The sequence below is a fragment of the Camelina sativa genome, chromosome 15, assembly GCF_000633955.1.
Source record: "Camelina sativa cultivar DH55 chromosome 15, Cs, whole genome shotgun sequence".
Classification (NCBI taxonomy): Eukaryota; Viridiplantae; Streptophyta; class Magnoliopsida; order Brassicales; family Brassicaceae; genus Camelina; species Camelina sativa.
In genome coordinates this window covers 1,996,055-2,008,499 of record NC_025699.1, presented here as the reverse complement: position 1 = coordinate 2,008,499, position 12,445 = coordinate 1,996,055, and the positions used below count along the sequence as shown (strand labels likewise).

At 34.6% G+C, this 12,445-nt stretch overlaps 1 protein-coding gene and 1 long non-coding RNA gene across 2 annotated transcripts; one reads left to right on the top strand and one right to left on the bottom strand.

The window, feature by feature from the left end:
• Positions 542-1,896, top strand: LOC104748028 (F-box/FBD/LRR-repeat protein At5g56420-like). Its single transcript, XM_010469723.1, has 4 exons — positions 542-757; positions 818-1,240; positions 1,356-1,511; positions 1,645-1,896. Exons 1-4 carry the CDS (start codon positions 542-544, stop codon positions 1,894-1,896), a joined length of 1,047 nt encoding a protein of 348 aa, XP_010468025.1.
• LOC104744679 lies at positions 3,995-4,568 on the bottom strand. The gene is made up of 2 exons (XR_760669.1): positions 4,483-4,568; positions 3,995-4,353 (listed from the first exon to the last, which is right to left on the bottom strand). It is a non-coding gene; the product is annotated as an uncharacterized LOC104744679 (long non-coding RNA).

Here is a 12,445-nt window from a genome sequence, read left to right as displayed (position 1 = left end):
ATGTTAACAAATACAATTATTTTTAAATATCAATTAAATTGAATTTTCACATCGATAATAGAAGAATCCCTAAAATCACTGAAAAAATAAAATAAAAATATATAAGAATGGGTTTTGATATAAAGGGCATCATAATAATTATATAATGAAAAATCAGTTAAGAGGATTAATTAGGGTTCGAATCGATGACGAACAAGTGAGTGTGCATTAGTCTCCTTCGAAATCTCAGATATATCTCCCCATGTTGCTTCAGAAAAGCTTGATACCCTTTTAATAATGTCACAAACTTAGCTATTTCTTTTGTTTTGTTTCCAGGTTCTAATCTTTGAGGTTCCTTTTGTCCTGACACAAAGCAAGCTTTGGAATTCTTGTCATGGACTACTTCAGTCTGTTGACCGATGATTTGCTCATCAAAATATTGACCTTTGTTCCAATCGAGGATGCCGTGGCTACCACCAGCTTACTGTCAAAACGATGGCTGTCTCTTTGGAAATTGTTGCCAAAACTTAGTTTTAAAGATCACTGGAGGGATGTTGAATACATGCCCCGTAGATTCGAACCGTCTCTACTCGAGCTCTCGCCAGAATTCATCTCTATGACTTTGCTACTACATGAGTCACCAGTTCTAGAAAGTTTTCATCTCACCAGATTTTTTACATGGACCGATTCAGAGATTGAACTCTGGGTTGGATATGCAGTTTCTCGTTTTGTGCGTGATCTTGTGATACATTTTATGGCTGACGATGAACTTTGCCCGGTATGTTTGCCGACTAGTTTGTTTAGATGTGAGACCCTCAAGACCTTGGATCTCCACCAGGTGATTCTTTTGGAAGTTCCTAGTACGGTTAGCTTTCAATCCCTTAAAACCCTGTGCCTTGATCGTGTGGGGTACGCAAATGAGGAATCTTTCGTTAGGCTTATATCCAGCTCCCCTGTTCTTGAAAATTTGATTGTACAAAGTTGTAGGGACGACAATGTGGATACTTTCACCATTAATGTGCCTTCCCTTTTGCGTTTATGGGTTTACAACTTAGTTCACGGCCATGATCACTATAATCGGTTTGTGATACATTCTCATTCTTTGAACCACTTGACTATTCTCGATGAGTATGGTGAAGTTAATCTGATCGGTGAACTGCCTGAGCTGGTGGAGGCAACTCTGCATCTTATAGGAACCAAATGGAATGGTTGGGAATCTCTTACCTTTGTAAAACGTCTGTCTCTAACCTTAGATTATATGGTAATTCGCTCTTCTCGTCTTGTTTTGTTCATATATACCTGGTTCTAACACACTTGCAAAGTACTGTCTCTGATTTTCACTTTTGTCATAATAATTACATGTGTTTCATTTGTAGGATGAGTATCCTATTCGTTGCATTTTCTTTCAGCTTGTATGTTTGGAGTTCTGTGGAATTTGTGAGGACTGGTCGAAGGAGCTTGTACATGTGCTCCAACATTCCCCTATACTACAGATTCTCAAGGTTGATAGGATACAGGACGCTGGGGAAAAGGTACGTACCGGTGTACTTTCATTATTGCATGCCCCTGAGAGTGAAAATTTCTCTATTTTATATGTTTGGTTTCCGGTTTAGATCGAGGTCTAGTCTAAAGCAGTGTATCATTTGTTGGATTTTGACTTAAAAGGTTTGCTGGATTGAGCCGAGTTGTGCTCCTGAATGTTTATTGTACAATCTCAAAACCTTTGAGTGGACAGACTATGACGGAACAAAATTTCAAAAAGAAGTGGCTATTTATATCTTGAAGAATGCAAGACGATTAGTGACCGCAACTATCAGCCCTTTCTCAAAGGCAAGCCTTGGCAAACAACAAATATTTGATGAATTGGAATTTGCAACCAGGGGTTCAAGAGCATGTGAGCTTACAATTGCTTTATAGCTTCTTATGTCATATTGTCTTTATCTTGTGCCGAGGAAGGAGAAAAACAACAACTTTTGTCTTTTGTGAGTTTGATCTTGTTTTTGCAATGTTGTTAGGTACATTGTAATATTTTGGTTTGTCGTCTTCTCCAAAGTTGAAAATTTTCAAACTCAGGATTTCTGAAGTTTAATCGTAGTCGTATCATCCGTTATGAGAAGAATTATTTTCGAATTCACTTATACAATATTTCTGATTAGTTAGTTTAGAATTTTTTTTATACTTATATGTAATTATCATCCTTTGAGACCAAGTCCGCCACCAAAAATGGGTATTTTTTTGGAATTTTATCAATTCTACCACATTTGGTTAAAATCTTTCTAATTCTACCACAAACAGAAATACTTTTTTCGATCTACCATATGGGGTACATAAAATAACTAAAATGCCCCTGTATGTAATTGACTGGAAATAACACGTGAATTATTTGGAGACAGCTGTGTTGTTTGTTTATTTGAGTGGTTGTACATGACAAAATAATAATAATAAAAAAAGGGAACACGCAGCAATCGTACATATGGCTGACTTTGCTTTTAATAAAGTATAACATGACAAAAGTATGTAACTATGTATCTATATATTTTATGTATTTAGATTTTTTAATTGGTTAACCAAATAACTAATAATATATATAATAGACAAAATATATGTTATGGACAACATTTATCCTGTAAACAATAATTATATTTGACATAATTTTGTCTTCCACCACTAAATTAATGTGTCGTAGAGTAATAAACGATAGATATTACTTATAACTTGTCCACTAAAAATATTAATGTAGACAAATATTTTCTGTAGACAAGATTATGGATAGTAGACAAAAAATATTACAGTGGACAACAAATATTGTAGACAAAATAAAATAATATGGACAACAAATGTCGTAGACAAAATAAAAATAATGTGAAACAATTAATATGATGGACAAAAAATATGGCCCATTTTCAGAAAACTTAATCTCCTTTTACAACAATCCCATGGCATGGTGTGGTGGCTATGCAACAATGAGCGGATGATCAGAGTTGAGGCACTCATCACCAAAGAGGAAGGGGACAGCGTAGACATGCTGCAAAGAGACTTCAAGGGAGCTTCCGCCGAGATTTGAATTGATCAGATCTGAAGACTTGAGGTAGATCTAGGGGTAAAAGTTCAACATATGAGATGTGGACAGAACTTGGAAATGTTTGAAAGTTTGTCGGCCTAAAAAGAGGTTGAGAGGTTTGAAAGTTTTGAAAAGATTGAGACAGCTACAAAAGAGTTAAAACAGAAAATATATTGCAAAAAAGTTTAACATGGAGATCTCAAATCTTCAACGGCGCCGGAGAACATAATTAGATAGGATTTCTCGACATGGAGCATGAGAGAGAATGGTACAAGACACACATATATAATATATATATATATATTTTCTTTAATTTTGTAAAAGTAAATGAGATAACTAAAGAGGGATAGTTTAGTCAATTCATATGATGTATGTGGTATTCTAGGAAAGGAGTTATGTAATGTGGTAGAACCCATAAGAATTGTTTTGTAATGTGGTAGATTTGTTAGAAATCTCTATCTTTTTCACCTCTCCTATTTAGATTTCAACTTGTTTTGATTCATTTTTTCAAGCTTTTTCTTCATACTTCACTTTTGTAAATTAAATTAAATGGCTAGAAGAGAGACACCCTTCTGTGAAGAAAACACACTTTACTTGATCATATGCAGGCATATCCCATAATAATAATATTATATACTTTTATAGTTTGGCTGCACTGTTAACACATGCATCTTTTTGTTTTGTCTTCTCGAATCTCATCATGCTTAGCTTTATAGTGGGGTATGAAAAAAAGTGATCGCTAGACTTCGTTAGATGAGTACTTAACCCATCTGATTGCTATCTATCTCGTAAATAGTGGCAATGGTACATGGAGATGGTGGGAGATCAATGGAAAGAGGTAGCCAAGGACTAATTCCTACACTACTATAAAAGGGTTAATTTGTTTCTTTCTAACTATCCCCAATTCCATAATCATGGTTCTTGTACAAGTCTGGTTGGGGCATTGCATGCATATATATAACCAGATCTTATTGATAAAAACATTTGGATAAAACACGGTTTATTCAATAAATAAGTTTTACTAGACATTCACATATCTTATAACAGAAATTTCCATCGCTACCATTATTACTGCTTCTTTTTCCCATCAACGCCTTGTTTTTTTCAGCAATTTGGATTCTCTGGATTACAAGGTTTATCGCACTTTGGATCATATGGATTGCAAGGTTTGTCGTAATAATTCACATCGAATCTTTTTGTATCCATTATGCAATTTGGATTCTCTGGATTACAAGGTTTTCCGCAATGTGGATCCATTGGATTGCAAGGTTTGTCGTAAAAATCCCTTAACCTACCTTGCACCAGAGGATATCCTTCAGGATGTGATAAGGATCAGTTAGTACGTCATTATACAAACAATAATTAAGGTTAATTTCAGGGAAGGTTAAGAAAATAATTAACGAATTTGAAACTTTTAAAAGTTGGGAAGTTAATTCACTTACGAAAAACAAGAAGAAGAGAAACCAATAACAGAAGTTGAAAGGAAAGGCTTTTCATTCTCCAAAGAAAAATGTTACAGTATATTTTGCTTAGTGATGAGGATAAACTCCATCGCTTTTTATAGAGAACAATGTATGTAATGGTGTGGGGTTTGACTAGAAAATCTTTAAATAGTTAATACATAGTAAGAAATCCTCAATAGATAGTACTATTTTAAATATATCAAAACAAAATAGGAAATAGCCTATAATTATAATATATATCTGTTTGGTCCTTCTTTTTTTGGTAACGTATATCTTAATATTCTCTTTGGCTTTTATATATGTTAAACAATCTGTTACTTCTAATTAAATTGTGGTCTTGTATTTTTCTTGGAACATCCACATTTTTATTTGTATCTAGAAAGTGGTTAGTGGAGACAAACCAAACTAATAAATCAGTATAGATTAATTGAGTAATTACATCTTCAAAATTTTCAAATTCTAGTGAAAACATTAAAATAATACAAAAGTCTCACATTAATAAGTTTTTATTTTATTTTTATATAACCCTACTCACATTAATAAGATTATATATATGTAAAATTTAATACACAAATCTTTTGTATTAAATGAGTTTTCTGAAAGCTTAGAAAAATAATTGACCAATGAAAGCAAGCCACGTGCACATATAGACACTTCACAATTCAACGTTATTTTCGTATAACCAAGCCCAATCAAATCAAACCCAAGAGGCTTGACCACAAAATTAGGGACTTTGGTTTGACCGATTGCAATTTCAACCAGTCTATATATTAAAATTACCATACCAAATTAACGATACTTTAAGACTTGTGTGATTTACTTGGAAAATACCAAATTGACTTCAAGGATATAGTTAGGGTTTGTTCGATACTTGACATGGCTCCAAAATCAAGCGACGTTGAGGTGAAAGATGGATCTTCGAGCGACCTAGAGCTGAAGAAGCCCATTGAAACTTCCAACGGCGTTGTTGCCTTACCGTTATTGGGGAAGCGCAGGGCCGAAACTCCCAACCCTGAGGATTCCGGTGAAAGCGAGCAAACAGCTGACGAGGATGGTGTCGAAGAAAAACGAATTAGACGAGGATAGTGACGAATTAGATGAGGAAGAAGGTGACGACGTGGAGAGTTACAGGAGGAATGAGGAGAATAGAGAGCCCGAGTGGGGTTATGATAGCTTCGATGGCCGGGAGTATGATTCCCCTAATCTGGGTGACTATTCGGATAAGGAGTTTGAGGAGCAGTGCCGTCACTTTAAACGCCAGCTCATCGAAACCAAGGTTATCACCCTTTGTCGTCGTGTCATAAATTTTCCTCTTTTGTCTCTTAAAGTTCGGCAATATTCTAGTTCTAGTCTTAGGGTATCTTGTTAACCACGTCTGGTTTTGTTGGGTTTAGGGTTTCTTTGAGAATTCTGACAAGTTCCCACCTTACGTTTATACCCCTGGAATTGCTTCGCTCGGAGATCTGGACGAGCCGGCTACACCATCCGTGAGGTCTGCGAAAAGTTGACATCTCTTTGTCTCCAACGCTACAACGAAGATGAGGCAAGTAGTAGATCACTTTTTCTATTTATTGCCTCTGCTCTAGTTTTCTGACTGGGATTCCCAGTTCTATATCTAATAAAGTTTTCTTGTTTGTAGAAAAAGAATGTGAAACTGGATCATATATATCTTGAGGGCAAATTACAACCCAGGGTCGATGACTAAGTTTTACATTACCTTTGCTGCAAGAGAGTCCGAGTCTCCAGATGCACCATTAGTGGAGTATCAAGCTAAGGCTGTATGGTCTGTACAACACAAAAAGTATCCAATCCTTTGCAGACCAAGTCCCGCACCTATATAAAAGGGTTTGCTTGTACGTTGTTTCTTTCTAGGGATTGAATTGAAGTTGGACGTATATAGCTTTGGGGGCAGGACAAAGTCACTTTTGCTGCTAGAGAGTCTGACTCACTCCTCATGATGCACCTCTAGTTAGTTGAGTATCAAGCTAAGGTGGTTTTCATCCCTCGAACCAATGTTATTTTGAAGGTTGACCGAGTGACACATAAGTGTTTAGAAAAAAAATCAAAAATAATATATACAGTACTGATCTTTAATAATCAGCTTTGCGTTACATATGTTAACATAGATAGAAAGCCTATCGGCCCAATCAGATATTTGTAATTCTCTACTTGTTGTTTACCTCATCATACTTGCGAGTACTACTAGCTTTGGTATTATGGCATTAATTATGGTCAAAGTCAATTTTCATATGTCTGTTATTTTTTGAAAAACAAACATTTTTAATACTAGTATTGTTGAAAAATTAAATTAGTAGAAGTATTTTGAGAAAAGAAAAAGAGAATTCAGCCAAAAAAAAACCCAAACTTTACAGAATTTGCCAAAAAAAACATGAATTCTTATATTGCCAAATAAACACTCAACTTTTGTTGACTTTCAAATATAATAACAAACTTTTCATTGACTTCCCAAATCAACACACCATTTATTAAGTTAACAGAAAACTTAAACGTCATTAGCAACGCCGTTTACTGCTGGGGTTAAATCATAAGATGTTTTTAAATTCTTAGTTTTAAAAAAAAAAATCTGCATCATCAAGGCTCGAACTCAGGTTCTGGGAGTGCATAAGGGGATATTATACCACTGAACTAGTGGAAACTTTCGAACAATAGTGCACTGTACTTGATTTTATTATATGAGTACACGGAATTAAAAAAAGGGAAAAAATCAGACTTTGTCGACGTCGAGAGAAAAGATGACCTCGGCGTAAAGCACGCAGGTTGATTTTTTTTTTTTTTTTCAACTTTCAATTCACAGATTGCACAGACCAAAACTGGAATTAACTAACAAAAATCTGCAAACAAACCAACTAAAATAAAAAAATCTGCAATTTATATTCACTTACAAAACCAAAACTTAGAATTGTTCAAACCAAGCCTGCAACTTAGTTCTAAAATCTGAAAATTAACTAACAAAATGAATTGAAGGTTGAAAAGTAAAAGAAAAAATCGACCTGCTTGCTCTAAACCGAGGTCTTCTTCTCTCTACATCGACAAAGTCTGATTTTGGTAAGGTTGTCTGATTTTTTTCTGTTTTTAATTCCGTATACACACTATAATAACATCAAGTACATAACATTAATGTTTGAAAGTTGCCACTAGTTCAGTGGTATAATACTCCCTTTGCAGTCTGAGAACCCGAGTTCGAGCCTTGGTGATGCAAATTTTTTTTTTTAAACTAAGAATTTCAAAACGTCTTATGATTTAACCCCAGCAGTAAACAGCGTTGCTAATGACGTTTAAGTTTTCTGTTAACTTAATAAATGGTGTGTTGATTTGGGAAGTCAATGAAAAGTTTGTTATTTTATTTGAAAGTCAACAAAAGTTGAGTGTTTATTTGGCTAGATAAAAAATTTATGTTTTTTTTGGCAAATTCTGTAAAGTTTGGGTTTTTTTGGCTGAATTCTCAAAAGAAAAATGAAACTGTGGTATTTTGAAATTATTTTATAGAATAATTAGCATTCATAGACTGCATTTTATATTATTGTATATAGATAACAAAAATCATATACTATTAAAAAAAAAAAAAAAAAGAAGAAAAAAAACTGAATTCTTTTTAATGGCACAAATGTGTGTGTCACGGAGAAGGATAAATTCATAAATTACTGAGATAACTTTTAAATTGTGTGTGTTTCTGTTATCTGTGCGTTTGATCTTAGAAAAAACCCCAAATTGAATAATTGAAAAGGGGACTTAGGGTTTACTCAAAGAATCGGGCATGGCTCCCACCAAATCAAGCGACACCGAGAGAAAGGATGGATCTTGCGAGACTCAACCGACGGAGGCCATGGAAATTTCCAAGGTCGAAATCGCCAACCTGGAGGAGGATCCTGGTGAAAACGAAGGCGACATAGAAGAAGGTGTAGAGGACGAGGAAGAGGAGGAGGAGGAGGAGAAGAAGGATTTTGATTTTGAATGGGATAAGGATAGCTTCGATGGACGGGAGTATCGTTCCTCTCAGAATAGCTAGTGAGGAGTATTCGGACAAGGAATTCGAGAAGAAAGCCCGTTTTAAAAGTCGCACGGTCATCGAAACCAAGGTCTTATCATCATCTTCATCCTTTTTTCATCTCCACTAGTCACTACGTAAATACCAAGTAACATCCTAGTTTTTACTTTTTAGGGCTTTTTCGAGGCAACTGACGAATTCCCACCTTACTGCTGGACTGGGATTGCTACAGTCCCGCGTCTTGATAGCAAAATGCGTCGAGGTATCACAGTTCGTCAGTTCCTAGCAAACATGGTCTCTCTTTGTCTTGACAAATATAACAAAGAAAAGGTAAGCAAACCAACTCTCTCTCTAATCTCTAGTCTCTAGTTTGGGCCTTTCAGAGTGTCCCAAGTGTTGTTAGGCTATATATATGATAAGCCATTCTTAAATTGTCTCTATTTGTTTCCCAGGGATTTAATGTGACTTGCGAGCATGTTTTGAGGGCTAATTTCAAGGCAGGGAGCTTCATAAAGTACTACATCACTTTTGCTGCTAGAGAGTCTGACTCTCCTCATGATGCACCTCTACTTGAGTATCAAGCTAAAGTGGCTTGGTCTGCTGACATTACTTATCCCATCCTCTGCAGACCCACTTCTCCACTTAAATTCGGTATCCTCTCCTATTCACATCTCTCCAATTAGTTTTGTATATTTAAATTAAATGACTAGAATAGATACACCACTCAGTGAAGAAACCACACTTCACTAAATTTTATCTACTTCTAGGGTTTGGTTGACACATCTGATCTTCTGGTTTTGTCTTCTCGACATGGCAAATATTATTTGTGAGACTCTTCTGCTTTAGTTTGATTGTGGAGTGTATGAAACAATGTCGCTTCTAGACTAGGTTAGACGATGAGCACTCTGATTGTTATCTCGTAAAATTGATGGTCAATGGTGCATAGAGATATGGCTGGTTCTGTCTGTTTCTTTTAGCCTACCAACTTACAGTTAACATTTGATTTTGTTGTCAATGTGCTAGTTGAAAGAGATCAAATGAAAGAGGTAGCCGACGAGGTGATGGAAGAAAGCAGTTGAAGAATTTCACAAGGCTGCTTTCTTTAACGACTCTACTAAGTAAGATTGTGTATATTACCCCGATCTTTCTGAATGTCGCTTAAGTTTATTTCGTTGATTGAGATTCATACTCCATTTCTTATCTTTTGCTATGAAGGTTATATAATAATACATGTGTATTTTAGTTTTGAGTTGACCTTGAAGTAGATTTTGACGACATTATATCAAATATATATAACATCTGTTTTGGTCCTTCTTTTTTTAGACAACGTATCTCTTATATTCTTTTTGGCTTTTTTACATATGTCAAACAATCTGTTACTTCTAACTAATTTGTGGTCTTGTATTTTTCTTGGAACATCCACATTTTTCTTTGTGTCTAAAAAGTGGTTAGTGGACATACCAAATTAATTGAGTAATTACATCTTCAAAATTTTGAAACTCAGTGATAACATTAAAATAATACATAAACTCACATTGACATGATTTTTTATTTTATTTTATATCCCTACTCACATTAATAAGATTAGATCAAAAATTTAATACACAAAATCTTTTTGTATTAAATGTGTTTTCTGAAGAGCCTAGTAAAAATTAACGAATGAGAGCAAGCCACGTGTAGCTTTATCTCAGTTCCACTTCGTATAACAAGCCCAATAAACCAAACAGCCAAATAATGGATAAGCAGAGGAAGAAAGAAATATGATTAGTGTTGGCCTGTTGGGTAAGTAAGTCATATATCGAACTTTTTGGTTAATGTGATTAGTTAAGGATTTTTTTTTTTTTAATGTTCTCTTTTTATTTTACTTGCACTTAAAAACTTTAAAAGTTAGAAGATATATCTACAAGCTTTTGTTTGTTTATAATACAGAGGTGTGGGGTGGGGATCTAAAAACAAAAAAAAATCTATCCAAATTATTCCATAAAAAATGTGATTTGTTTCTTGTTTGAATCTTTACTTTCTAGTACTAATTTCCATTAATTAAAACAATTTTAATACCTAATAACACTAGAATTTAATAAAATTCATAAACCAATAAATTGAATAAGAAATTAATTTTAAAAGGAATCTATGAAATACACAATTGAATAACACTAGATTTGTATAGATTTCTAAATTATTTCAAATCCAATAAAAATCATATGTTTCAATACCCCTCTTCAGTGAACCAAGTCTTGTATCATTCTTGCTTATAACATATTTTCTTCAATGCTAAATATGTGTTTACTCAAGAGCCATAATTTGACAAGAGGTAAGATTAATCTCATTTTAACATATTCTGAATTTTCTTGAAAAAATCTCCTAAATACCATTAAATGAGTTTTTTATTCCAAAAATACTATTATTAAATAAATTTAAAAGTTATTTTTTTTTAAAAGTATCGCAAAACTAAAAATAAACTTTTAACTTGCAATACTAAATCCTAATTCCTAAACACTAAAATCTACCATTAAAAACTAAATTTTATACCCTTAAAAGTCAATTTTCATATGTCTGTTATTTTTGAAAAACAAAAATTTTTAATAGGATTATTGACAAGTTAAATTAGTAAAAGTATTCATAGATTGCATTTCATATTAGTATATATAGATAATAAAATCATATATTAAAAAAAAAAGGAAAAAAAAAAACTGAATTCTTTTTGATGGCACAAATTTAACCCTTTAAATAAGTGTCACGGAGAGGGATAAATTACTGATACAAACTTTTTAAATTGTGTGTCTTTGGCTTTGCTCTTAGAAAAAAGCCCCCCAAAATTGAACTGGAAAAGGGGAATAAATCGGAGCATGACTCCCACCACCAAATCAAGCGACGGCGAGACGAAGGATGGATCTAGCGAGACTCAACCGACGGAGGCCATGGAAATTTTCACCGGCGTAGGTTCTTCTTTGCTGGGGAAGCGCAAGGTCGAAACCACGAACCTTGAGGAGGATCCCGGTGACAACGAAGGCGACGTAGAAGAAAGTGTCGATAACGAGGAGGAGGAGGAGGAGGATAGTGAGTCGGAATGGGATAAGGACAGTTTTGATGGCCGGGAGTATCATATATTCCTCTGATTATAGTGACTATTCGGACGAGGATTTACAGAGGAGATCCCGTTTTTACTATCGCAAGGTCATCGAAACCAAGGTAACCTAACTAACTAACTAACTAGAAACAATTTTAAGTTGTTTTTTTTTTTTTTAATGATAAAAGGGTTTCTTTGAGACATCGGAAGATTTCCCAGCTTACCTTTGGACTGGAATATGTACAGTCCGGGATCTGGAAAAAGACGTTTTTAAAGGCGTTACTGGTCGTGAGTTCCTCGGAAACATGGCATCTGAGTGTCTTGCAAAATATAACAAAAGAAAGAAAAAGAATGTGAGATTCGACCATATCTTGAGGGCTAATTTCAATCCAGGTGGCAGGACAAAGTACTATATCACTTTTGCTGCTAGAGAGTCTCATGATGCACCTCTTGTTGAGTATCAAGCTAAAGTTGTTTGGTCTGCTGGCAAGACTTTTCCCATCCTTTGCAGACCCACTTCTCCTCCACCCAAAACTACTAGGTAATTCTTTTCTCCTCATCCTCCTTCTTGTAGAAAACAAATATGTTTAGAAAAAGAGAAATCCTTGATTATATATGCCATATCAATCTATCGTTCCGATGCCTAAGGGTGACATATATATATATGTAGCTTTTGATCTTGTCTTATCAACCTGGATTCATTCCGCCATGCTTAGCAATCTAGACTTAATTATAATAGTATTAGACTAGTCTGATTATAAAATTTGGCAAATGGTAATAGGTGGTGAAGTTTGATATGCTTCTGTTCACCTTGTGTTTGTCTCAGCAAGAATCTCATCTGATCTTTTTTCTCTCCCCCCCCCCCCCTG

Bases quoted from the DNA above. Each gene is read 5' to 3' on its own strand.
- LOC104748028 (XM_010469723.1), top strand. From the start codon at position 542: ATGCCCCGTAGATTCGAACCGTCTCTACTCGAGCTCTCGCCAGAATTC. The intron at 758-817 runs GTATGTTTGCCG...GATCTCCACCAG, and splicing joins CTGACGATGAACTTTGCCCG to GTGATTCTTTTGGAAGTTCC. The intron at 1,512-1,644 runs GTACGTACCGGT...TTGACTTAAAAG, and splicing joins TACAGGACGCTGGGGAAAAG to GTTTGCTGGATTGAGCCGAG.